Source organism: Amblyomma mixtum, chromosome 4 (assembly GCF_055824585.1).
Source record: "Amblyomma mixtum isolate Tamu chromosome 4, ASM5582458v1, whole genome shotgun sequence".
Classification (NCBI taxonomy): Eukaryota; Metazoa; Arthropoda; class Arachnida; order Ixodida; family Ixodidae; genus Amblyomma; species Amblyomma mixtum.
The window spans coordinates 87,215,390-87,242,919 of record NC_143015.1 but is presented as its reverse complement, the minus strand read 5'-3'; the positions used below and the strand labels follow the sequence as shown (position 1 = coordinate 87,242,919).

The window sequence follows — 27,530 nt, the reverse complement described above, 5'->3', positions numbered from 1 at the left end:
TCGGTCAATTTTGATGGTTGCCAGGAGGAGTAGCAGAGTCACCCTGCTCTTGCAAGTAATCTGCTACAGGCCCTTTGTGTGTGTGTGGGTGTAGACCCTTTGTTATTTCAGGCAGCCATTGTCGCTACTGATGATTTCGGATTTAGCCCGTACCTTAAAAGGATCACAGGGCTCAACTCAACCGGAACGAGACTCAAATAACAATAGCTTGCGTCTGTAGTGCGACTCAGTAACACCGACACATATAAGCAAAAAGAAAAATAACTAAAATGTTAAAACTGATGGTTGTGAGCATGAAGAGGGCTGATAAGTGAAGTTAAATACAATGGAGGGCCAACAAAATTTACGAAGCGAGAGTGAGGCACCGGAGGGCTAGGGAATTTTAAAAATGAGTGTGAAGGTAGGGATGGCCAATCATTTACTTCTCAGGGCTACAAAGTAAAGGCTAAACTGGTCAACGAAACGCCCATATCTGGTCATTGCTGCCTTCAAATGCAGCATCGCCTCGATTTCACATCCTTCGCAAATGCGCGAGGATGAACAAAAAGGCGCATGAGAAGAAAACATGAATTTCTGAAGGCACAAGTTCGTTGTAGCCAGCAGGAAGTTCGTCCGGGCAGTCCGTGGTGGTAGATATATAGAATACGTGTCCAAACAAAGTGCACAACGCCTGTATGCTTTATTCTGTGCGGTTAGCGGTCGTCGGAGGTCACTAATCTGGCGGATGACACATTATAGGCTGAAGTGTCGGAATAGTAACCTTTCAGAATCCGCAGTGACGAACGGGTATGCAAACCGATACGTAGTCAGGTTTGGTAGACATGTGCATTGATTGTTTTGATAGTTTACATCTAGTGGAAGCAAAAGGCGTCCTCGTTAAGTTTTGCGAGACCGCTGCCCTCTGGGGCTTCTCACAAGACGTAGAAAGGAAGGCGCTTCGAGATTTTTTGGGGCGCCTATTGATAATAGCTGCAACGTTAACTAATAAAATTCAGTTAGTTACTTAACTTGTTCACATGATTCTCCTGTTTCATAACGCCTGCAAACACTGATATTGAGATGTAAAAAAAACCATTCCTACAGCTAAAATAACCTCAGTTTTTTTAAATTAGTAGTCGCATTCCTGCATCAGCTGGCATATATAGAGGAGTCAAAAAGTCATGGAAGCGAAGGAAGGAAAGAGGAATTTTCTTCTTTCCTTTTTAAATTTGTGAGAATGATCGATGCCAAAATATCACCGCTATAGTTTGGTTCCTCAAGGGTAGCTGATCAGAGCGCTATGAGAGATGCTGTAGGAGAGAGCTGCTCAATAATGCAAGTGGCAAATGCTCATCTTGCATAATTTCATTCCTTGCATCAAGGGAACTCTGCAGCTTTTTACAGTTCAGTGGGTACTTGAACTCTAAACGAGCCGCATTACTGGGATCAAAGACACAGGACAAGAATGTTTTTGAACAGAAAGCTTGTATTGCTGACGATACTGACGGCCGTTATTACCTGAATAGTCATCAGTGTAACAAGCACTGCACCTTTTTCTTTTTGTTTATAAAGCGCGTGAGATGCAAAGAGACTCGTACATCTTCTCCAATCAGAAACTTTCTTGTTTCTCGAAGTCGTGCATCTTAGGCCAGTGTTGTTAGACACCTGCAAAGGAAAGAGTGGTCGGAGATTAGCATTTCGAAAAATATGAAATTTACGAAGCAACAAGACGAGAACTGGAACCACAAAATAGAAGCTGTTTTCTTAACCGCTGCGCCACTGCGTTGGTAAGCTGCAGTTTCTGTGCGCCTTTCTTAGGCGCTGAGCAAAAGCCTATTTCTGATTGTTAGAAAGATCTTTGAAGGCGTTGTTTTACTTGATGCCGTTAACAACCTTGTCTGAGATGCATTGTCTAAAATAAGCGGCTTCTTGCTGAGGCGCACACCATACTTTTTTCACTAACTTTTCTGCCCAGAGTTTTTTACCTTTAAAGGAATCCGAACCAAATATGCTCGGGTGAAGTTTTCTTTATATTTATTTTGAACTTTTAGTTGCCGTTTTCCAAAGGAACCTACGAATATCCGAAAAAAATATTACAATTCGAAAGGCACCCTCAATTAATTTTTCTTCACAAATATTTTAATTCATTACTTTCGCTTAGTAACTACAATCCATGGTTCCTAGCGTAAAAGAGCGGTGTACTCCAGGAACTGAAAACTTAAAAATCGGAGAAAGTAAGATAATAAATAAGCACTCTCATCGCTCCGAATACTATCTGTGTAATTTTCCGAAAACCAGTGATAATTGATAATGTGAATAATGTGCCACTGGCTTCCTCATACTTGCGATGGTTACAGATTGGGATCTCAGAATTGTGTCAGCCTATTCGCTGTAATCCTGTAAGTCGTTTTGTAAAATTGTAAAAATTTTGAGGTTTGTGCCAGATTTTAACGGCCCAAAGGCTTACCGGACGAAGAGTATCATGAGAGGCAAGGCTTTTGAAATGTAGACGACTGCCCGTCGGTACCAAGATCACTCATAAAACATGAGTTCTTGTTGAATTTTTAAGGAGTTTTTCAAATAGCTACTTTTGATTCCGATATACGAAAAAATGCTTTTGACAACATTTCTGTCCATGCTGAATTTCTTTTTTTAGCCGCAAAAGAGGCCTTGATCGCTGCTAAATTTAGAATTTAGGAATGTAAGACACTTCATTCCAACTACTCGGTTCAAATTCACCATTCATGTTCAAGACAAGTTAGGACTGCGTAATCACCAATTGTAGCAGTGTAGGCTAGCCTCATTGATCCGGGTTGGAATTTTAGATGTTGCCATAATGTCACTGGGAAATCGTTCACTGAGGACGGCACCTATATTTCATACATTTTCATAATTTACTGCCTTATAAAATCCGCAGATTTAGGGAAACAAATGGGTTCTACTTAGCGCACGCAAACTTCAATAGACTTCAGCATTGATTGAAAGCAGAAAATAAACCAATGTCCAAGACTACTCTTGAGGCACATAGTTATTAAGGAAGGTTGTAGAGTACAAATATTTTTGGGCATCGATACGGGGTGCTTCACGAATGCAAGGCTGACTTACATGTGACGAGCAGTCTGATGTTAGCGGCAACTGCAAGGCACGCAGCCTTTATTAGAAGGGTGGCAGTCAGAGCAGCGCTCTCCAGCAGGCCTGCACAGGCGCAGGCCAGCCCGTAGAGAAGGCTGCCAGGATTCGAGCCGAGAAGCTTTTTCAGCAGGCACTGCAGAGAGACAGGATTGTTACTTGTCACTGTAGCAGTATCTCGAGTAATTTTTAGTTCCATTTCGAATTAGGAGTTTTACTGCTTTCAAGAGGTGACGTGCTTTGATATTCTGCTCGAACAATGATACCGTGCTTAATAAGTCAAGTCGCGTGCTACCAACGTACACGCTGCCCGTATGATTGGCATATATATATATATATATATATATATATATATATATATATATCGAAAGCCACCAGTAGTGCATGTTTAGGAGGACCCAAAAGAGCCGGTACAGGCCTGCTTCTAGGGATTACGAGCGCATGCGCTGTTCGTGGGTAGAGGAACAGGTATGCGATCCTGTTAGATGCGAGAACTCAAGTAAATATTTCCAACACATGTTCTATTTGTGACAAAGTCGTGCCATATACGCGAAATTTTGTTGCTTCCTTAGTCATATCTAGGGAAGAATCTATCTAGGGAAGAATACTAGACCATGCAGAAGTTGAGCATCTCATATTTTATCGCAGGTTGCTTGTCAGAGCTCGGAGTTTCCTTTAGCTTATAGCCCAAGTACCCCCAACCAAAAGATTTATGATTTATGTAAGTTTAACGTACAAAAGCGACTAGGGGTATAAGGGACGCCCTAGTGAAGGCCTTCGGAAATTTCGATCACCTGGGGTTCTTTACCGTGCACTGACATCGCAAAGTACACGGGCCTCTAGAATTTCGCCTCCATCGAAATTCGACCGCCGCGGCTATGATCGAACCCGCGTCGTTCGGGTCAGCAGTCGAGGGCTATAACCACTGCTCTACCGCGGCGGCCCTAACAAGAAGAAATACTGTGCCATTAAATATTGTGTTTAGACTCGCAACTAAAGAAGCTTACCAACAAAGCATTGACCAGGCTGACGAGAACGTTGTCCTGAAACCGAAGAGAAATAGCGAAGTCACAAAAAGTGCTGCTACGAAGCAGGACCAAATGAACATAACACTGTAATAGTTAAGGGATCTGTCTCCCGTTATTTTGTAGTTTTGGCAAGCACTAGAGGTCGCAGTAGGTTTAATGACTGTGTTTTAAAATACCTAGTAATAACAATACAAAATATTTTTGTAATAAAAGAAAACGTGACAATTCTTTGACTGCTTATGCAAGAGGAAAGCTTGTAAGAAGCGCCTGGCAGATGACAGTAAGTAATGAGAAAAATTTGTTTGAAAATCAACAACAAATAATGTGCTACAGCTCGCAATTGGAGTATAATAGGGGAACATTGTAACTACACAAAACTTTTGTAAGATTTTGTTACGGATAGGGAATTCCTTCGAAGCTTGTAAACCTTTGTCTATCAGAACTGTCTCCGATAATTAAACTTGTTTGTATTTTGTTTAATTTCTTATGTCATTAGCAGTAAGGGAAAAAATGCTGCCGCCCGACGGAAAGAGCGCATTAAAGCTTCGATTTTTTAACAAAATAATATGTTGCACGCAGGCCAGCTTCCAGGAATTCTTCTTTAGGCTTGTTGCTAGTGACTTTCGTTTCTGTTCAGACTGTTTTCTGCAGAGATTACAGGGTGGACTCTTCAGTAAGAGTTAGAAGATATGTGACGAGAGCATGAGCAAGCTTAAAACTTGAATGCACTGGCTTACCGTGCAAGGACCGCCTTCATTGCAGAAGAGGAGAGAGTCGGTGAAGCACTGGAAAGGAATGATTTTGAAACATGAAAGCGCGCCATTTTGCTTCAAAAACTGACGTCACCAGTTGTCCTGGTTGCAGTGAGTATGTGAGCAGTGGTTTTCGTTTGGAGTAAGGAGTTAATATGTAAAACTCCTATTTTCGGGTCAGAGTTTTTTTTTTTTTTACCGTGATAGAAGCACCTAGGACCTCAAAACCGAAAAGCTCTTCAGAATCTCGGCAGTGCGGTAATAATGTTTTCCAGGCGCCATTGCATTGTCTTTAACACTGCGTTGTGAGATCTTGACAGAAGAGACACAACGATGACTTAAGCACAGGTCTTCTTCTAGCATTCTTTTAGGAGGCAGCACTAGACCAGCTTACAATGGTAAAATATATATGTGAGTGCCAGCACGAAGCACTACATCTGCCTTTTTGCTCGGTATACCTGCATCATTATTGCCTTACATGTGGCTTCCGTCCTGTACCAGCCAGAACTGCTGTAATGAGAGCTCTCAAATTTAGATTTTACCGCATCAGAGACGTGGGGCTGTCCCGGTGGGGAATTCCTCGTAAATGTCCGAGCGTATATATGCCGCAGCGACCTGGGCGTAAATCCAGAAGCCACTTGGACAGCGGCGGTTAATTACGCTGTGGAAAACGTAGCGCAGATCACAACGCGATGTTCAACGGCTTAAAGCCTTACTTCTCAGTTTGATAGGAAATTTTCTTCGTGTTTTACTGCTCGACACTTGTTATCCAGGTGTGGAAACGTGCACACGAGTATTAAATTAGCTACCTCCAAATAGGATGTGTTTAGGCGCCTTTTCTCATGCATGGAATCTATGTACAGATAGGGAACATGGTGCGCTCTCACTGCATTCATGAAAGACATTGCTAGCACTGATACTGCAAGAAAAGGAACCAGTAATGTTAGCTACGTAATTTATAATGATTTTTTTTTTGTAATGTCTTTGTGCAACCGGTGTGCCTGGCGGGATAATGGGACATCAAAGGTAGCTTTCGGTGGCCACTATAGCTGATACTTTATAATTGTAAGTAAACAGAACGAAGCGAATATACATTTCCAGCTTCTTCGGTAGATTTCTATTTAATGTAGGATTAAAGAAGACTTCACATTGCTAAATTTTAAACCTAGTTCTTGAAGTCAAGTTCACTCCGCAGAACTTTTAGAATTTTTTTGTTTAGTTATGTGCTATGGAAATCAACGATCAGATTGTTTTACTGCGGTCTCTGAACAATATGGTTTTGGCATTAATTCAGATGTGCACTTGTTTTCTCTATCTGAACATTTTATTATTGAGCAAATCAGGTCTCTAAAAGCAGCACATGGAAAACAGAGAGGGCTTAAAAAAGCAGAAGCTTGGATGACGATGAACCGGGAAGTTATTCTGCGCAGTTGGCTGCAGGAGGGCCCCTTCAGAATGATGTAATAAAAAGCGTTAGGAGAATATGCTATTGTTTATGAAGATTGTTCTGCTGCCTTTCCAGATTTTGTCCTTTCAGTTGATGTTGCTAACTTCACGTGCCAGGCAAAGAAAACGCCACGTAAATAATAATAATTTAAGTACTACTTAGAGGGCTAACCTGTTTCAACAGCGGAGAAGCTACATATGCCTAGCCAGAAGATCCAGCTATCACCTTTTATCAACGCAGAAGTACACATCTGAATGTTTTGCAGTGTTCTTAACTGCATAACATACGCTTTAGATTGTTAACAAGCTTACGAGGCCGTAGTGCTCGCGCAGTACGAAAAGCTAACGAGATAGGAGAGGAACGTAAGTCGTGACTGGTTTTGAGCTTAAATTTAAAAGTGTTTTCAATATGAAAGGAATCAACTAGAACGCACGAAAATTTTATTTTTTTTGTTATTTCGATACAAAAAATGAAAACACCTTTAGGCACTATACGGGCATTCAAACCTAGACAGAAAATTATAAAAACTGTGGTTTATAGGTTTATATATATGGAGCTCTCGATTATGAAATCGTTTGAAGCTTGTTGTTTTTCATGTTGAAACTACGCATTCAGGTAGCACGAACCTGATGATAAAGAAGGAAAGCTAAGCTGTGATTACATACCGCAGTCGTGGCCACACCCGCGTGTGTGCGGTTTTCAGATCAGAGGCCTATTAAGCTCAGAGCTTAGATGTGCGCTTTCCACTGGGAGACAACAGAGCCACAATATCTCGGACGCTTTGGGTCAAAAGCGTACTGTGTTATGAGGTGAAGAGAATTCCTCGTTCGCGAATTCCTTTTTTACAAGTGTTGAGAACACTTTTACAAATACTAACTACGACATGGACTCAACATTCCAGCAGAAATAGTAAAATCACGGGGATTTTCAATATAATGATGCCCTTTCTTCGGTCGTCAGCAAGAGTATAACTTTAGAATTAAAGTTGAAGTAAAGTAAGGCATACCCAAACTGCTACATAACACGAATTGTTCATCCGCTCTCAATGCTTATCTGGGGATAGACTAGTTTGAAAGCTGCCAGTAAACAAATTCGGCGAACGCGTTTAGCCCGGTGATGCTGCTTGTGTCAATGATGTGTAGTTGAGATGTTAATTAAGTATACAATTGTTTATCTTAAATGCTGGAGACATTGGAGGGCGTTTGGGAGGCATCCGTCTGATTTGAGGCCATCTGCAAATGCTTTCCCGCGTCCTAGACAAGCAGAACTACATATGCGTTCGCAGGAAGTAGCGTAGCCACTAGCACGCTCGGCTGCCGAACGAACGGATGGTGGTTCGAATCCCATCATGTACAAACATTTTTTTTCTGGTCTGACTAGAAAAGCATGACACCTCTGCTGACAACCTTCTGTCGACAACGATGAGGCATATTAAATGCTTTGACCTTAATAAGACGGTGATGGAAGTGCCATATTACACTTTTTACGCTAACCACCCGACCTGAGCTGTGATTCTTACATCAGGGGCGCTGCATGGCTGCCGGGATAAAACCTAAACGCAATGAAAGAATAAACTTGATTTTAGATAATTTACTTCGCCCAGGACCATTTTACTCGCCGATATATGTTCACTGATCTCTTGCGCAATACTCTAACCAAACAACACACTACAGTAATTCAGAGCCTTCACATTATTACAACGAACATGCGATATATCCCATGTCTCTGGTGATGAAAAGAAAATGTGAGGCGTCGAAGAGGGCCGGAGTTACCTGCTCCAAGTTGAGATTTCCGGGAAGAGTAATGGTGAGCGGTTTCTTGCAGGTTTCAGTTCCAGTAAAGATCTTATAGCATCCTTGCACGTTAGAAACGCAGCACAGTGGCTTGATTACGGCCGTGAGCTTCACCACATCTGCGGTCACATAGCAATATAGCAAAAATGAGTCAGCCATCCTCTCAGTCAAAGCGCTTAAGAACTAAAGTGAACTGCTATCATAAAAGATCAGCTTTTCAAAACGTTCGTGCATGCCTTTAACTGCTAACTGAAAAAAGTATTATGAAGCCTTGGTTGTTCAAACATCTGACCGCTTCCCGGCTCAGAACGAGGACAGTGAAGATAAAAAATGCGTAGAGCGCTGCGAAGAACAAGGCCAGTCATTTGCCTGGCTCCACACTGCCATTGTTGCTAAATGATGCCTTCATTTTAAAAAAATATTGTTTGATGTCATCAAAAAGGCGGGATTGTACGAGAACTCAGTAACGTATTTCTAATAAGGGCGATCTGCACCGAGATGAGCGCCAGCTACTCTTTAATTGTACCTGTGGATTGCAAAATTCAAATCGCACGGTAATTCCGATCATTATGGGAACGAGCCAAGTGCCACAATCTTCCAATTTTTGTTTGTATGATAAGTCATCGTTTAAAAATATAATGACATATTTACATATCAAATACTTCAATGTGCCTTGACGTATTCGTCGTCCTTTCTGTGCGCTTTTCCTGTGCTCAGCGAATACACATACTGATGTAGAACAAACTTTCCTCAGTTCTCGTCCTTTAATTCAGGTGAGGAGTGTTCTGCGTTGAGATCAGTCTCCACAGTAAATACTGAATTCGAGCAATTTGTGTCGCGTAGAACTCAAGAGCAGCTAGGTTCATGTTGTAATCTGTAATCACCAAAGTATGCATATGTGTTAACAGCTTTGGTCATGAACTGTTAAGAAGGTTTTTTTTTGGAAATGCCAATTTAATGAGACTTCGTAATCAAAAGCTGATTTGAGATCGCATATCTGGAGTGATCCCCTCATTTTAGTAGAGAGGGGGTGAGTTAAGCTTTGAGCACTCTCTACGAATCTGCTTTTCGAAGACACGCGGTGAGGCAGAAAGCAATCAGGCTTGGTACTTCTAGGGCACGCTTGGTTTCCTATGTACAGTAGACAGATATCGAAATGAAGCAGGTTCGATAGAGCACATATAACGGGGAAATACGGCTGATGTCTTCAATCTGTGCTCAGTCCCGTGGTCTTCTCCACAAAGCTACTTTAGCTACAAAACTTCTCCGATTCTTTCAATGTAGCACAGCACTTCAGTTCTCAATATGTCATTAGAATAAACCGGCTTTGAAAAGTTAAAAATAAAACCATAGATTCTAAGCAAGCTTGGTTCTCCTTTCAGGGTGTCACTATGATCAGTAAATTAATTTTCATCTTTATGTTTCTTTTATACCACTGTTAAAATCAAGACTACAATTTAGTTTAACCTAAGGAAAGTCAACCGCTTTATAGGGATATGTTTTAATCTGCAATGCCCGAGTATTGAAAAGCTGATGTGTGTACTACTGAGAAAATAATAACAAAAAAAGAATTCTCAGATGTTCTGTCGTGTTTGAACGGTGCTCATTCACGAAGCTGCACTCCGAATACTTCAAATGGAAAACGTTTTTCGCTCTTGAACAAACTTTAGTTGTCAGCAGAAATGGAACCTTTATTTTTTCATAGGCATTCACTCCCAAGAAAACTGCGAAACAAATATTCGGTGGATGAAGTAAATGTTATATTTACAAAAATCTAATAACCACTCAGTGAGCTCAGCAGAATTACGGGAAAGGTCCCAAAGATTTGAATACGCATCCAAAGAGCAAAGTTACATATTCATTGAGTCCATAGGGAATTTAATAAAAACAAAAAAGGTGATACTGCTGGTAAAAAAAAAAGCGCAAGCCCCATAAGACCTGCTAAAAACTCATCTAGTATGATGCTTAACAGACTCACCCAGGCCCAAGAGGCTGAGGACGAGTTCGATAATATCGAGCAAGGCAGCCACCGCACCAACCGCATTGAGTTCTAGTAGGGCTGATATCAGGCACTGCGCAGCAAAAACAATTTATCTTTTAGAAACAGTAGGTTCATGAAATGAAATGCGCCACGGACAATTAGGCAGCTTCTTGAAATATAATTGGGAAACACCATTTTTACTACTTTCTCTCCTAAGGAATAATAAACATCAGACCAAGAGGATTTGAGCAGAGAAACAACGGCATAAGTGTCGCTGCTGTGTGCAGGCTGACTTCTCCCTATAGTAGTAGATCCGGCTTTATTACATGCCCTAGGTCAAAGGAGCTGAGTAAATGGTTTGTGGGGGTTTAACGTTCCAAAGAGGCTGAGGCTATGAGGAAGTCGTAGTGAAGGGCTCCGGAATGTTCGCCCACGTGGGGTTCTGTAACGAGCACTGACATCGTACAGTACACGGGCATCTAGAATTTAACCGCCATCGAATCTCGACCGCCGCGGCCGGGGTGGAACCCGCGACTTTCGTATCAACGGGAGAGGGCAATAACCACTGAGCCATCGCGGCGGCTGGAGCGGAGAAAAGTTGTGAAGTTCCAAGATTAAGGTTGTTTTGTAGTTCTTATCCTATTCGAAATTCCTGTGTTGTTTTGTGTTGTGCCAAAGTAATTAGGAACGCTTGACCATTTCATTATATAAGCTTTGGTGTCTTCTGTCGGCCTCCCTACGCTCCCACAAATATTTCGTACTTCTTTGTAACCTCTCCGCGCTTACTGGAAAAAAGAGAAACTTGGGGCTTCTTCTTGCTGATTTAGTCTGGACCGAATTAATTTTTTGGTTTTGCTGATATTATTCGCTAAGTCATTGCTAATGCTCAGTGTTCTTGTTGGCCACACATTTTGGTACTTCACAACTGCCTTCACAGATCCTCAAAAACGCTTTTTGATGGATACAGCAGTACGACTTCTAAGAAAAATACTAAGGAACATAACGTGATAAAAAAAGTTGCATTCTATGCGTATCAACGTCTTCAAAAATCCCGCACAATGTAGCCAATTTGCGCTGTGGGGGAAAATGTTATATTTATATTTAGTTTCCAATTCATTATCGCCCTACTCGTGCTTGTCGGTCGTAGAGCGAGTGCCTACGATCATGCACCACTTCTTAGGCGCATACTGCAATTTTCCTTGCGACTATGCAAAAAAAAGGAACATTTTCGAAAACAATATTTCTTCAGCCTCTGAAAACGAACGGGGAGTTGGTGAAATGGTTCTGTAACGAAGAGACTGTTTCTTATCACACAGCCTTCTCGGGCGCCTTTCGCGGCGCAGAATACTATGACTGCCATGTGATGACACAAATCGGCGTATTGCAAAAGACAAACCAGCCAATGTATTTTCATCATATCCTCAAACATGGCAGCACAAAAAAACAAAAAGCTTGCTTTGTAGCGTGGACAATATGTTTTGTATCGACCAGGTGCAAAATAGCAGCCACCGGGCAGAAATAATAGCTGCAATCTTGGTCAACAACAATGGTGGTCACGGCGTGCCAACTGAGCTTCATCGAAGTTAGCAAAAACAAGGAAATCAGTCAGACCAAAGTGGCAGGTAATTTCAAACATCAACTAGTCTTTAATTTGCACTGACATCGCAAAGCAAGCTCATCTTTTCGGACTGAAAAGAGTAAAAAGAAATCACAGGCCTCGCTGTCAGCTGGCTGCATTCTAACGCTTCGAAAACAGACGTAAATGCACTCGCCGATTCAATCTTCAAAGTTGACGGAATCGGAAGCATCGTCCTGGCCGAAGATCTTTTCTATTTCGAAATATTTCCGGAGTCGCTACGGCTCCATCGTAGGCTAGCGCGAGGAGGAAGCTTTTAATGGAAACTTTTAGATCGGCGCTTTCCGTCATAGCTTCAATTATTGGAGAGGCTGCCATTCTTTTACGGGTGCTTTATTGTTCTGGCAGAGAGAAGGATTGCTTGCGCACCCCATCACCTCAAGCATACTGCAAATGGGAATATGGGCTGAAAAGTCAACTACTATCTCATACTCAATTGTAACCGTAAGATAACAATTGCAGAGGCCACCCTACATAGAAGCAGTGGTATGAAATCCTAGCAATTCGAGCAGAACATTTGAGGGGAATATACAGCAGAGCAGAGCTCGCTAAACCTTTAGATATCTAGCTTCCTTTAGTAGTTCAGCAAAACAATCTAAACAAAACGTAATTGATCGGACTGCCTACTGAGTACCGGGCCACGGCGAATGCATTGCGAGCTGAAAGGAATACAGACGAACTTGAGCTCTCAGTGAGCGCTAAAGTACCCCAAAAGGACGAATCTGACGTCTTGTTCTCCCCAGCACTGTCCGCAAAGGCTGCAGAGTTAAAAGTGAGTAATAATAATCAGGAGACAACTGGGCAGCCGATCGAGAATCAAGCGTTATAGTTCAACCTGCTTTCTAGCATGGGCCTCAGAGCTCAATTTTCAGCGAGGTCAAGGGTTTTCTGCGTGCTCAGATGTACTTTGTGGGATACTGTTCACTTGCTAAAGAGGCAAGCAGTCTCTGTGTTTGGCGCGGAAGCTTAGGAGCAAGCAATATTCTTCGCAATATGCATTCATCAAAGACCAACGCGTCCGAAAAAAGTTACAGTGGTATGAAGTTCACAGGGCGCCGCTCAGAAAGAGTCTTGCGCCAGCGTAGGACTGCTTGAACCGCACCCTGCGCGCTTTATCACCTGGCAGCTTGAACCTGAGTGATCACTTTTCCTTCCTCGCACTGCTGTGAGCTTTCGAGTTTGGAGATCGATGTGTAACGAGCGTGGCCGCATTCTTACGTGTTGCGTATGCGGAGGTCCAGTCTGTAAGACTGCAGCATGACTTGCGATTGTCAGGAAGCTTTAACTTCACCGTTTATTTCTTGGGGGAATCTATAAATACTGTAAATACGGTGTCCGGCCGTAGTCTCCACCTGGTGGCCACTTATTAAAAGAAGTCACCGCCATAATTGCGAGTGGCAATAAAGTTCGCTCTGACCTCAGTCTCATAATCAGTATTTTTGTTTGATTTGTCACCGCTGCGCCCCATTACCAACCAAGAAAACTATTTTAAGGTGTGGCTCGATATCGGCATCATGCATTCGGGTATAGAGGCTATAGCTTTTTGCTAGCACCAATATTCGTAGAAGCAACTTTTCTGCCCAGATTTTTCAGCTACCTTAAGTACGAAAGCAGGCCCACAGCATCACGCCTCCTTTAATGTATAACAAATAATTCTCTATCAAGAATGTTCCCAACAGGGGCCTGGAATCCGAACTTATTCTGCTGTTCTTTTGATTACCTGAATGTGCAAAATATTTCCAACAACGGCGCATAATTGTGAAGTGCTTCCACTGCTGAAAAAATTGAAGGTGACTGTGCGAATGTCGAGATGAACTGAAAATGTGTACTCACCTGCACAATCTTGCACAGGGCCGCCACAATGTTCTCCTGAGCCGCAAATCAACATGCAAAGAAAAAGGTTTGCGTATTAGGATTGTGGTGTTCAATCGTTTGTGCTGCATTCTATTTGTATTGGTTGTTTCAATGGTTCTGGAGATCTGTCTGACACTGCTTCTTTTTATGACGCTGTCGTGTCAGTGCAGCAGGGTAATGCTTTGCCACAGAGGAAGTTCTCAGTCGTTTGAGAGAAAGTCCTTTCTTTTGTTCAACTCTTTTTCCTACTGCCGCAAGTAGAGGGTAGGAAACGGGTGCCTCGTTCTTGCTCACCTCACCAAATTTCCTTGTCTGTTTTGTGTGTTTGTGCGTGTGCGTGTGCGTGTGCGCTCGTGCGCTCGTGTGCGTGTGTGCGCGCGTGTTCGTGGTGCGTGCGTGCGTGTGTGCGCGTGTGTGTATGTGTGACACAGCTGCCAATGCTTTTAGTGCAATATATTTAACTTTTTTTTATTGCGGTAATGTTATGCTGGAATCTGGCACGTTTGCCAAATATATGATGAAATGGTGCTTACCACGGTGTTGGTGCACAGATCCAGAGAAGACCCAAGGCACTGAAAGTGAAGACATTCGCAAATTAAAATGACATTTTTTGAAAAAGGTTATTCCTCGGGCACCATATTTCCAGGTTGTGTTTGCTCTGGCCTGAAGAGTGTAAAATAAGAAACGCAGACTTTTGTTTGACCACCTATGGTGTACAGTACACTTTCGCGAAATGTGAAATTCCTCGATCAGAAGATTTTGAACTGTGACGTTCTTCAGATATAAAATAGGCATTTAGCAGTGCGTTGAAATTAAGAAATTTGAAAAGAAAAATTTAGATTTCCGAGACATTTTAGTGTGCATTGTAGCCAATAGAAGTTGTCTAACAGCTGCGCTCCCTCAGCTAATTTCCGCTGCAATGATGGCAAATTAATAAGCAAAGAAGGAGGCTCTGCTGGAAGCCTTAAGTTCCAAAAGACTGCGCTAACGAATGTCTCGAGGCCAGAAGACACTTCTGATTGTGTAATGAAATTTCTAGTAGAAGCGATGGCTACGTTCTCTCTAGGTCATTTAATAGGAAATGAACTCTTGCATTTAATGGATCATTCGGAGAGAATATTACAGCTCAACATTCTTTGCTATCTACTGCACCATATTGCCACGTATCATTGCAGTGTCCGTTCGTTCGCGCCCAAGGCCGCAGGAAAGGGGTGTTATCATTTTGTTTGTGACGCGTGAAGCGACCGGGGTAATCTCCAATGATCACAGCCATGAAGAGCTGCATCTTCGTTTTTCTAGATTACTGTAGATCATCTCGACCTGCTATCTCGAAGTTTCCTTGTCGGCTTTAAATTGAACGATGCCGCGACCAGCGGGCATTCATAGTTCGACGACTGACGAGCACGTTTGTTGCTTACGCCGCCGCCGAGTGATTCAGTTATTTTGCGAACTTCTGTCACGAATGTTCATGCGCCTTCCATCGTACATGGGTGGGTTTGGTATACCTTGTATCCGCACCATGTGCAATGTGCTCGCCTTGCGAGGAGTACGAGATCTTGTACGCAACCCAGACTATCCCGGGAGAACACTCCTCACATACTTTCTGGGTACAGCGCGTAACGTGTTTTTTTCACAACACCTGGTTGGCCCTACAGCCGAGCAGCCGCCGGCATTTTTCGTTAACGTGCGTCGCACACTGACGTCGTTGACTGCCAGCGTGCCCGATCTGGATGTTGATGAAACCCCGCCCTCCAGGATGTGTGAAGCACTAACGGTCGCTGCGCTGACCCGCGAACAACTCCAGAAAACGAGGCGGGCACGTTGGCGCCAACTGACCTCAGCTGCGCTTCCTGCAGATGTCAGGGACTTCGGCTGGCTGCGAGGCTGGCGGGTCCTGCCCACAAGAGACCGCCTTACGGCGTGGGGCGTGGCGCCCTCCGCCCGATGCCCGCAATGCGGTCTCTTAGAAACATTGCGGCACGCAATGTTTGAGTGTGTAGTTGCGCGCACCTTTTGGACATTATTGTCACGCATGTTTTTAACCCGCCTGGAAGCGCGCACTAGTTCTCCTGAAGTGTTTCAAAATATGCTCTTGTGTGTCGGCATGTTCGTTTTGTGGCGGCAGCGTGGAGTGGCATCCCTAAATGGGCGTCCGCAAAGAACTATGTTCCCAATGTTGCAGCGCCTGCGCACGCGCCTCTTTGAACAAGCATGCGTGGACGCTCTGTCAATGAGCGAGGCTGAGTTCTTGCGCAAATGGTCGACATACTTTATCGTCCTGCGCGGCGGTCGAGTATCGGCATTTTTACTGCATTACTGACGTGCTCAGTGCTGCGTCACTGCGCATGTGCTTGACTCATCAGAGCATTAAGTTCATCTGTTTTGTTTTGTATTTTCTATGTTAAAACAGAAAAAATAAACTTCTCTTTCTACGCCGCCGCCGAGTCATTTAGTTCTTTTGCGGGTGAAAGTCAGCCCAAATAAAGAGCTTCGTTTACAAGACTTCTTGGTGTCTACTTGACCGCTGGACTGCCGTCACTACAACGTGACAATATTACTATACCACAGATATTTTGAAGTTGCATTCACCTGTCCAAGATTCAGGATGTTCGGCAGAGTTGCATTTAGGCACTTAGGGGCTGTAAAGGAAACAAGATGCATGTTACCATAGGTATAGCTTAGCTCATCCGCGACTAATAATGCATGTGTAACACCACGAAAAGTACAAAGTCAGCTATTTTGCAAAAGCCAGGTTAGCCTCCTTGCTGATGACAATGTTCTCTAAATTTGCAAAGTAGCACTGCGGGAATTCTTCAGTTGTTTAATCATTTCAGTTGTTTAAGAGTATAGCTTTCTTGGTATTCCTTGGCTTTGTGGGCTGAATTATATATAAAGAGGAAGGAAGTGTCGTCAGGTGTCGCCCTTGCACTGTCGTTTTATACTTCACCAAGCTAGAGCATCATTAATTTTTCAATCTCTCGGCTCCAGTGAACTACAGCTCCTGTCCGGGGGATAAAAAGGTGCTGTCTAATACTTCCTCTTTATGACCGTGCATTTGAACGGACGTGGATTTATTTTTCCGGTACTCACGCCGAATATATCTGCATTCCGTTTTATCGAGTCACCCATTTTCCTCTCCGGAGCAATTCATGGAGGAGTATGTAAAAGTAGTTTAGTACATAGAAATAAATCTGCTTTATGACATCTCCTAGTGAACGTGCCGAACGGTCAAAATTCTTTTGATTTTTACTTTTTCCCGTTTTTTGTTTTTTACTCCACGTCATGCGAGATGCCGTATGTCGATAAATCAAGAGCCTCTGCGTTTCCGTATTGTCATTTAGCCTCTGTTTTAATTCCATGGCATGGTGGGCAGACTGTTCAGAAAGGGGGGGGGGCGGCATAATTCGACCGAAAATGGCGATTTATGCGCAAAAAGAGTTTTTTGAAAGAGCTGCACTCTCTGCTTGGACTTAAGCAAAAGGCATAAAGTGTTATGTAAATGTATAAATAGAGACGCCAAATTTTTATTTCTGTATTTCAATATTTGAATTACGCGTAACTGACCACTATGCTTTTCTATTTAATATTTTCTAACTAAAAACGGCAAGAGGGAAAAACATGCCCGAACGCATTTAGAACCAGAAAGTTAGATGATGACCTGATATATTCCTACCGTAGCAAATGTCCATGACGGTATTGATAACAAAAACTGCACCGATGAGAATTTAGTACATTATATTTGCTACACATTGCCCACGCGCTAAACAGTGTGCGGGAGATTAACTGTGGCTGCACTCATAGGGTTGGTGATTACGTTATAAGATTTCAAGCTTTCGAATGCCTTGTTTAAAAGAGGCCATGGTTACCGCGGTTGGTGAGCAAGAAAGATGCATATTCAACACAGATAAACCGGCGACCACCTAGTGCGGAGTAAAGTCAATACCGTTTTGAAAGACCCTGTGTAGCCGAGGACAATGGGAATCGAAGCCCGCCAATCTGAAGCAATTAAGAAACAATGGTTGCTTAATGAATGCTATTTTTGAAACCAAAGGTTGCTCTAACGCTGCGATTTCTCTAAAGAGCAGCATTGAAATCAAGGCATGCATCACAAGAGCCTATGTTCCGGAGACTACAGGTAGAAGCAGGGATTACATTATCCTCAAAGAGGAGCCTTACGATTGGTGGTCGTCGCCAGAGCAGCAGGCATCAGCAGGGCCAGGACAAGGATTACGGGAGCCATGGTGAAGGATCGTGCACTTGGGATGCTACGTCTCTCAGGGACTCAGAAGAGTGCGGTAACTTCAGTCTGTCGCGACGCGTATTTATCAGGCTTGGGAGAAGGGATTTTTTTTTACTCCTAACCCACGTGCCGTCGGAAGTTCTTGAATACAACTGAAACAAAAACGGGACAGAAGAAAGAATGCACATGCCCAGCATCGACTACAAATATTGAAATCACGGTGAATCGTCTGTTTCGGGCGATAAAACACGGCATGAATCCGGCTGTAGGGGAATGAACCAATTAGTTTATTTCGTGCTATAACTGCAGCTGCTGCGGCCGAGAATATTGACTTCCTCGCCCTGACAGGAGCAATTTACTCGAGTGACCTGTGCCTTCCGGGATGATGACTCGGCTATTGATATATTTGGTACGAAAGCGATGCCTACGCGGTTGAAAAACACGAATATCGGAGCTTCCTCTATCAGTACAGCTTGTAATGGTGCTCGAATATACCGGATATAAGGAGGCTGTTTTTCATAAGCGGTCAAGTGGAAACCGAGTGGCTTCAATAAGCGCGTGCGCTGTTCACTTTTTCAACATACGGTCATTTCCTAAAACACTAAACGCATTTAGATGCCACGTTGTTTGGCCATACACGTGCCTTCGAAACTGAACCCGCAGATTTTATTTCCTATCGCAGCGAAATATTAAGGCTGCCGTTGCTAACAGTAAGGATTAAGCAGTAACACTATCAAGGAGACTTTAAGACATTTAATCTAAGTTCACAGGAAGAGATGCTCTGTCTTTGTTTTCATATTTGGCGGCATTTTGGGCCTTAGGGTAGTGGTGATGGCTTCACTATAAGACTGAGAAGCAACGCCGTTCCAGTGTTACGCTTGCCAAAGGTGGCGCATAACGACTCACCTTTCGGAAGAGGTATAGACCAACTCGCTGCCACATGATATAGCAGCACACAGCAAATAGATTCGAAGCCGAACAAGTTAACCAAACTAGTTAACTAATTAACCGAAGCATGATCAATGAGCTAGACAGGCAGAGCAGAACACTGGGGCTAAATATTAACACACAGAAAACCAAAGCAGTATTCAGTAGCCTAGCAAGAGAACAGCAGTTCGCAGTAGGTGGCGAGGTGCTGGAAGTAGTAAGAGAATACGTCTATTTAGCACAGGTAGCGGCAGCTGATTGGGGTCATGACAGGGAAAAAACTAGAAGAATAAGAATGGGGTGGAGCGCATATGGCAGGTTCTCTCAGATCATGAATGGCAGCTTACCTATATCCCTCAAGAGAAAAGTATGCAACAGCTGTATCTTACTGGTACTCGCCTATGGGACAGAATAGTGGTTGCTAGCAAAGTGGGTTCAGCTTTAGTTAAGGACAACGCGGCGAGCTGTGGAAAGAAAAATGATAGGTGTAACGTTAATAGATCGGAAGCGGGCGGAGTGGCTGACGGAACAAACGTGGGCCAAGGACATTCTAGTCGAAATCAAGGGGAAGAAATGGGTTTGGGCAGGGCATGTAATGCGAAGGCAAGATAGCCGCTGGTCTTTGACGGTAACGGAGTGGATTCCAAGATAAGGCAGGCGTAGCAGGGGGCGAGAGAAGGTTAGGTGGGCGCATGAGAATAAGTAGTTGGTGGGGATACGGTGGCCGCAACTGGCGAAGGACAGGGTTAATTGGCGAGACATGGGAGTGGCTTTTACGCTACATTAGGCGTAGTCAGGCTGATGATGATGATTATGATGGCGATACAGTGCCTGATACTGTGCTGTGTATAAGTTGTCTAATACAAAACTTTGTGTTCCTGGATTGTAATACACCTCCTTCATCGACCGGCTTTGCCAAAATGACGAGGCCTTGATACTTTTCTATAGCTTGTTGCTTGCTTTATAGCTGTCGCACTTCTTGCGCATAGATTTTTTATCGATTCTTGATTGGAGCATAACTACTATCGTTTATCTTATATGTTGCAAGAACGCTGCAACGGTTCCCGACTGATAGTGTCGGTATCACCGGTATAGAAATAACAAAAATAAGTGATGAAGACGATAGTGAGCAGCAGTAGTGAGGAAAGCCGACAGCGAACACGGCAGAACCTATTCGCAGTTCTGACCAATTATCCTTCGCTTCGTGCTGGGAAGGTCACACGTGTAGGCTAGGGTACCACTAAATAGCAATGGCGTCTTTCCTACTGCCAAGGAGATTATTACTCCGGTCTGGCAGTGATTGCATGCTCTTCCAACTGGATGAGATGCCTACGTGTAGAGCAAGTGAAGCCAGTGTATTGTGACCGAGGTCTACGTAGGGCAAATAGGGTATACAGGATCTCTTCCTTGATTTAATGAATCACTTATCTTGAACAGCCTTTCTATGCGCAAATAGTTGCGCATTTTTGTAGTACACGAAGTACTCCTGCAATACACGCACAGCAGCAGTGCTACCTGAGAGCACCATATGATCGGATCATGCATCGTAGGAGGAACAGGTCTAAACAAAAAGCATTTTTTTAAAAATAACTTTGAGAAAATCTAACTTTAAGTACACAAATACCACCGGGAAGGCTTATATTCTATTGGGTGTCTTTACGGGAAGGCTATTCGATGGTATATGGGATTTCGCTCCTCTAATAACGCTCGCACTCTGTGAGGAACGCCGTAGAAGAGAGTAGAAGGCTACTCTCGGCCACCCCGTACCTTTTAATGTGTGGTGACATCCCACGGGACAGCTGCATTTTTGCACCTGCCTCCGCCAAATGCGGCAGCAATCTCATACAGATTTTGACAAATTTTAATAAGATGTCTGGGCCTTCTTATATGCAAAAAGTATATTCCACCTGAGTCGAATAGTAACAGTCGTTCTAGTGACACTTTAGCAAGATTAAACTTTGTTGAAGTGTACGTGCTCATAAAATGCGAGCCAGAGTTTTCGTACGGATTCCTGGTCTGCTAACAACGTAAGGAAGCGACTAAACCGCAGCAGTCTTATCAATATGAAACAACAATTATGGTGCGAAAAAAATATGTTCAGCCTCTAGTTGATTTTACTGGTGGCCGCTGAAGTGCCATGTAAAGATCTTTGCGCAATAAAGAGAATAAAGAGGCACTCATCGGGAGTTTAAGTTGCTCTGAATAATTTGGTTTGCGTCACAAGATGACGGATACGCCACTCTCGCTGAGGACAGAGCTTTTCTAACCTGCAAAAAAAACTACAAAATATTGTCATCAATACCATTTCTTGTTTTCTCAAGCACGTTACGGCAACGTCACTCTCGATTAGGGCACGCGAATTTCTGAAGGTGTCCTACTTCGCGGCAGACTTCCTAGCGCTGATCAGAATACCGTGCGGCCCTGACTTGATGAAGGCTCAACTCGGACGCCTTAGGCGCCCCGAGGAAAGCGCCGAACGCGGCACCGAGCTCGCCGTATTGAAAGACGTCCCGGATGGCCAATGACTTCCGGGGCTTTATGACGATGACAAAGTCGTCTAGGTGAAATTTTGGTGAAGGCTTGGGCCTCCACTTGGTAACAGGGTTGCGGCCCTTTGGGCCGGCGTCCTTCGCCTTTTGCGAGGCGGGAGCTTGGCGGGTAGCAGCAGCCTTGTCGGTGGTTTGCGTGGCGTTCGCCGCTATCTTGGCCTCGCGTCTGGACCGGCGCTCAAGCAGACGCAGAAGATTTGCATTGCGGATCGAGTCCGCGGGTGCCGATTTGGGTTCCACAGTGACGGGAACGGTCGACCAAGACATGGCGTCCGGGTCATAGCCGCATTGCAGAAGTGTTTCTTCCAACTTGCCGAAAGAAGCGACTCCCTCACAGCCGAACGCCGGCGCAGCCGTTAGGCTTAGCGTCGGCGCCGGAGGCGGGAAGGAAAAACCGCGTTAAAATTTGTAAAAGGGGGCCCACCTCTATGAATTTGGTGTCCACGGGTGCCGATGAACTTGCCGAATCCAAAGGGAGCGAAATTGATGGGATCCAATGACTTGAGTCGTGGCTCCTGTCAAAAAATGACGGAGCCGAAGCGCCACACGTCTTGCAGACGCCCGCCAGAGGCACTTGCTCCTCCTTTTGTGCAAGGACCAAAATTTGATCCTCGCCAGCACCCGGAACGCCCACGTCGCAGACCGTCTGCTGGGAGATTTTTGCATCAAATCGACCATAGGAGATGTGCCTCTGGCCGGCCATCTCAAAGAACATGAAGAGGACGTCTGTTATGGAGTCATCACGGTGGCCAACCATGAGACGTCCGAATCTCTTCAACCTAGCGTGCAGTGGAGGAGCGGCACTCTACTGGATATCCGCAAGTTCGGCAACTCCAACAAGGCCCGGCTCACCTTTGCCGGCACGGTTAAGCCAAAATACGTCCACTACATCTCTGAAATCGTCTCAGTGCAGCCGTATTTGCGCACTATTCCGGCCTGCAGCTTGTGTGGAACTGTCGGCCATCGGGCAGACGCTTGCCCCAACCCAGCACAAGATAAGTGTGGCCTGTGTGGACAGCAGGCACCAATAAAAGAGGGGGTGCGGGCCCCTCACCAGTGTATGGCCAAGTGTGCAGTTTGTGGTGGTGGCCATGCCACGAACTCGCGGGACTGCACTGCAAAATACCGTCCCAACAAGCCAGCCGCCCCTAAGGGCGGGAAATCCAGCGTGACGGGCAGGCAGCCACATCACCCTGGTAGCGTCGGCAGCGACGCTTCAAAACAACAGACGCCTACCAGCGGGAAGACGTCAAGGGCTGTCAAGTGCCACCACCGCCCCCACACGGCGGTCAGGAGAAGCAAGCCCGCTCCCAAGACAAGAATGGCGCGGCCGGTTCCTGGGCCAACGCTGTCAAAAATGGCAAACAGGTGAGCGGTTCAGGCAGAGTTGCCTCCTCCTCCCACCCCCTCTCCCCTGCCCCTCGCTCGGCGGCTGACGCTGAGCTCCACAACCTTGTAGCTTCTCTCCGGGCCCAAAACGAGATGCTACTTGCCAAAATTGAAGCCTTAGAGGCTAGAACAACTCCCCATCCCCCTAGTAACCCCGACACAGAGGCTATGGAGAGCGAGACGGCGGCGACACCGGCTATGGAACCTTCCCTTGCTGAACTCGAAGCCCGTCTCAATGCCAAATTTTACACCTTCTTGGAGACAGCGATGGAACGCCTTATAGCTCGAGTCATGGAGGCTATCCCCTCTATGATCGCTCAACACGTCGCGAGTAACCCCCGCCTTTCTCGCAGAGCCGGTCCCCTTAAGGACGTATCTGGTCGGCCCTCTAGATTATCCCGGCGAGTCAATGACCTCGACGATGACGAAGACAGCTGCCCCCTTCCAGGTGCTGAGCTTCAGCCCCTGGTATCTGGCTCGGGGGCAGCCTCACTACCACCTATCACGTCAAAATCTGAGCATGGCGGGACACCCTCGGTGTAGGCGCTCCCCCCTTTCCAAATCGGCTTCCCCCATTACGATTACTCAATGGAACTGTCGGGGCCTCCGGTCCCGTTCCAAGCGCGCCGACCTCCGGCTTTTCCTATCAACCTTTGAGCATTTGCCAGCGGTGGTTGCCCTCCAAGAGCCAGGGAAAGGCGCCACACTAACAAATTATACGACGTTCCAGCAGGACCCCTCGTCTTGTCTCTGCGTTCATAGAAATTATACAGCCAACCAGGTCGACTTAGACATACAACTTGAATACTCCTATGTAATCGTGACCCTCCTCCCACTCCGCAAGCAGGACCCACCGTTACACATACTCAATATATACTGCAATCCGAAATTGCCGAATGTATCATTCGCGGACCTCTTTAGCCGCGCGCTGAGAGTTGCGGGTCGGGATCCCCTCCTGATTGTGGGCGATTTCAACGCTCCCTCTCGGATGTGGGGTTACTGTCGTGAAGAGAAGCGGGGACGCAAGTTGGCGGAGCTTGCGTCAACGCTGGGCCTCACTCTTCACACTGACCCCATCCATCCAACTCGTATAGGCAACTCCGTGACAAGGGATACGTGTCCGGACTTGACCTTCACCCACAACATTCAGTATGCAGACTGGGTCAACACCGAGGAAACCCTCGGCAGCGACCACTGCCTCCTGAACATAACGATTAGGACCTATCCTTTCGCGCGACCAACAACACAAGCCCGACTCCCAGATTGGACCAAGTTCAGGCAAAATTATAACACTGCCACACCAATACATGAACAAGGCTACCAGTCTTGGTCAGAACAATTGGTCTCTAGCGTTCGCTCCTCCGAAACTCAAATTCAGCTCTCAGAGGCGGTTTCTGATGTGGACAACCACCTGCTCCACCTCTGGGAGGCCCGGCATTGCCTCGTCCGTCGGTGGCGCCGGCAGAAGCACAACCGGAAACTTAAAGCTCGCATCGCCGAGCTCACTCAACGAGCGGCTGAGTATGCGGCCCAACTCGCCGACTCCAACTGGGTGGCACGATGCAACACGGCCGCGCGGCAAATGTCCAGCCGGAACACGTGGCGACTTTTTCGCGCACTAATTGACCCCACGCAAACACGCACGGAAACTCAAAAACACCTCCAAAGAGCCATACACAGCTTTCAGGGCAACACAACTCAGTTGGCGCACAAGCTCCGGGACCAGTACTTGTGCACCACCCAGGACCCCCGCGGGCCGGCGTACTCTTATGCAGGTTCTGAGAACGTTGAGCTGGATCAACCGTTCCAGCTCCATGAGCTGAGGGCGGTACTGGCAAAAATGAAACGTGGCACCGCTCCGGGTCGGGACAAAATTACAGTCAAATTGTTAGCCAACCTCCCTGACCCGACATACTTGTCTTTACTGACTTACATTAACTCAATATGGCTTGGGGAAGTACCACTCCCCATCGACTGGAAGACCGCCCTGGTCACCTTCATTCCTAAACCTGGAAAGGCCATCAACACGGACAACCTCCGCCCCATCTCTCTGACTTCTTGTGAGGGCAAACTCATGGAGACGATGGTACGCGACAGGCTGTCCGAGTTCATGGAATCCAAACATTTTTTCGCAGACACCATGTTCGGGTTTCGCCCACAGAGATCTGCACAGGATGTCCTGCTACAACTCAATCGGGCTGTCCTTGACCCCGTCGAATGCGCTCACAATGACAAGGTCGTACTCGCCTTGGATTTGAAGGGAGCATTCGACAACGTTACCCACGAGATCATTCTCACCCACCTCTCTCAAACTAACTGCGGCAGAAACGCCTTTCAATATATTCGGCAATTTTTGACAGACAGACATTCTTACATTCGAATCCAGGATAAGGAACATGGCCCTTTTCATTTAGGAACCAGGGGTACACCACAGGACGCGGTGCTCTCTCCCCTTTTATTCAATCTGGCTATGATGCGCCTACCGGCCCAGCTGGGCGCTGTCACCGGTGTACAGCATGCGCTGTACGCCAATGACATCACCCTGTGGGCCACACAGGGTTGCCTTGGAGACATTGAGGCCAACCTGCAGGAGGCGGCGACCATAGTGGACCGTTATGCTCGCTGCTGCGGCCTCCAATGCTCCACCCAAAAGTCTGAATTTGTGCACATACGCCCCTCACCAAAGTGCAAAGCCAAAATTTCATTGTCTCTTGAGACAGGTCCAATCCCTGAAAAAATCGAAGTCCGGGTACTGGGGCTCTTTATACATCAAGACAGACGGTCAGAAACAACATTGGCCAAACTCCGTCAGGTGGGGGACCAGGTGGGCCGCTTAGACCGCCGGGTTTCTAACAAGTGCGGGGGGTTACGATGTAAGGACGCCTTGCGGCTGGCGCATGCATTTGTAACCAGTCGAATTCTATATTCGACTCCATACCTCCACCTGCGGAAGCAAGACGAGGATTCACTCGAAGTCATCCTCCGCAAAATTATTAAGCGGGCTCTGGACCTCCCCGTGACCACCTCCAACAAGCGCCTCCTGGGGCTGGGCATGGTGAACACATTTCGGGAGCTCCGGGAAGCTCACTTGACCAACCAATACACACGTCTCTCGAAGACATCGTCGGGTCGCCGCCTTCTTGCCCGACTACACATCCATCACACCACTCTCATGGAAGAGCGCGTACGTATTCCATCCCAGTGGAGATGCGCCCTCCACGTGCGCCCTCTTCCCGCGAACATGAACCGTGAGGACCATAATGGCCGGCGCCTGGCGCGGGCGGAAGCCCTGGCCCGCCACTATGGATCGAAACCCGGCGTATTCTACGTGGATGCCTCCGGCCCCCACCATGGGGGATGGTTCACGGCCGCAGTCGTCCACGAATCCAAAACAGTGAACGGCCTTACTTTCCGAGCCCGTGACATAACACACGCGGAGGAGGTCGCCATTGCTTTGGCTGCATCTCATTCCAATTCAAAAACAATTATTTCCGACTCGCGAGGGGCATGTCGGAACGTCGAGCAGGGCTGGGTACCGTATCTAGCCTACCGCATTCTCCAAAACAGCGTCTATACCGGGGACCCCGCTCACCGGAGTATCGTTTGGGCTCCTGCTCACATGGGCCTTGAGGGAAATGAGGCAGCTGACGCCGCCGCCCGCGCGCTCTCTCACCGGACATTCCCCTCCGACCCCGACGATCAGGAACTCGAATTCACTGCAGCTTACTCGTTTAAAGACATTTCTTTACTTTATCAATCTGGCCATAGTCTTTATCCCCGCCCGTGTAAAGGTCTCTCAAAGGCGGAGGAGCGGCTTCTGCTTCGCCTATATACAAATACTTTGCTGTGCCCGGCAGCTCTAAAACACTTTGACCCTTCTTTCTCTGGCAGCTGTCCGCACTGTGCGGAGAAGTCTTCGGACATCTACCACATGGTGTGGGCCTGCCCCTCCAACCCTGCTATCCCCCCTCACCCCAACCCAACCCGGGAGGACTGGGAGGCGACCCTGCTCGGCTGCTCTGACCTGCAGGCCCAACGGGCCTTGGTCGCGCGAGCCCGGGCAGCGGCCGACGCCACTGGGGTCCCGAACTAGGGACCTCCACCTAGTACTTGTGAGGGCTGGCCCCTTTGGGTCAGCTCATACCTCACCTCCCGAAGTTTATCTGTAAATAAATGTTTTCCACCACCACACCTGACTTGATGAGCTGCAATCAAACGGCAGTAAAAAAGAAAGAATTCGTTTTTAAAAGATCACCTTCGTAATAGATATGTTTTCTGCGGCCACGTAAATAAGAAAACCTTGTTTTACTGTTAACACACGCTCTGTAGACTTACACTGAGTCTCCGCTAAAATTCGCTTCAAGCAATCAAAACAACTTCATCATTCCAGTCATACCACAAGGTTAAATCGTTCATTTCTTCAATCTAATGCCACCTGCCTAACTTCCTATAACTTGCATGTCAAGAACGACGCGACATTTTGTTTTCGTTCATGCGAAATCACTTTTCCGCCAGATTTCTTTCTCCAGTGCAATCAGAAAACGTTTGAAAACTTTTTCTTCCACTTATTCCAAAGAAATTTAAGCCTACTTTTCAACCGCAGTTTTGCACTAGTTGTCCCAGCCGGTGAAACAGCGCAACAGCGTATTGCTTACATCAGAGGTCGATGTTGGTCTATGCACAAAAGTATTAGAGGTGCAGCGGGAGCGCGCTTACTATGGTACTCTTCATTAACTTTTATCCGCAACTGTTCCCATTCCAAGCCTCTCAATACCCCTTGCAAACAGGCGGTGAATAGCTTTGCCCAGGTCAAGTCTCTCTGCCGG

At 46.0% G+C, this 27,530-nt stretch overlaps 2 protein-coding genes across 2 annotated transcripts; one reads left to right on the top strand and one right to left on the bottom strand.

Moving 5' to 3' along the window:
- Window positions 1-1,636: 1,636 nt before the first annotated feature.
- LOC149347313 (uncharacterized) lies at window positions 1,637-17,839 on the bottom strand. The gene is made up of 10 exons (XM_089541542.1): window positions 17,776-17,839; window positions 16,189-16,238; window positions 14,133-14,171; window positions 13,579-13,614; window positions 10,107-10,200; window positions 8,108-8,247; window positions 4,874-4,921; window positions 4,116-4,151; window positions 3,085-3,244; window positions 1,637-1,644 (listed from the first exon to the last, which is right to left on the bottom strand). Exons 1-10 carry the CDS (start codon window positions 17,837-17,839, stop codon window positions 1,637-1,639), a joined length of 675 nt encoding a protein of 224 aa, XP_089397668.1.
- A 4,373-nt stretch (window positions 17,840-22,212) lies between these two features.
- LOC149347312 (uncharacterized) lies at window positions 22,213-26,821 on the top strand. The gene is made up of 2 exons (XM_089585554.1): window positions 22,213-22,683; window positions 26,596-26,821. Exons 1-2 carry the CDS (start codon window positions 22,376-22,378, stop codon window positions 26,795-26,797), a joined length of 510 nt encoding a protein of 169 aa, XP_089441680.1. The 5' UTR covers window positions 22,213-22,375; the 3' UTR covers window positions 26,798-26,821.
- The last annotated feature ends 709 nt before the right edge of the window (window positions 26,822-27,530 follow it).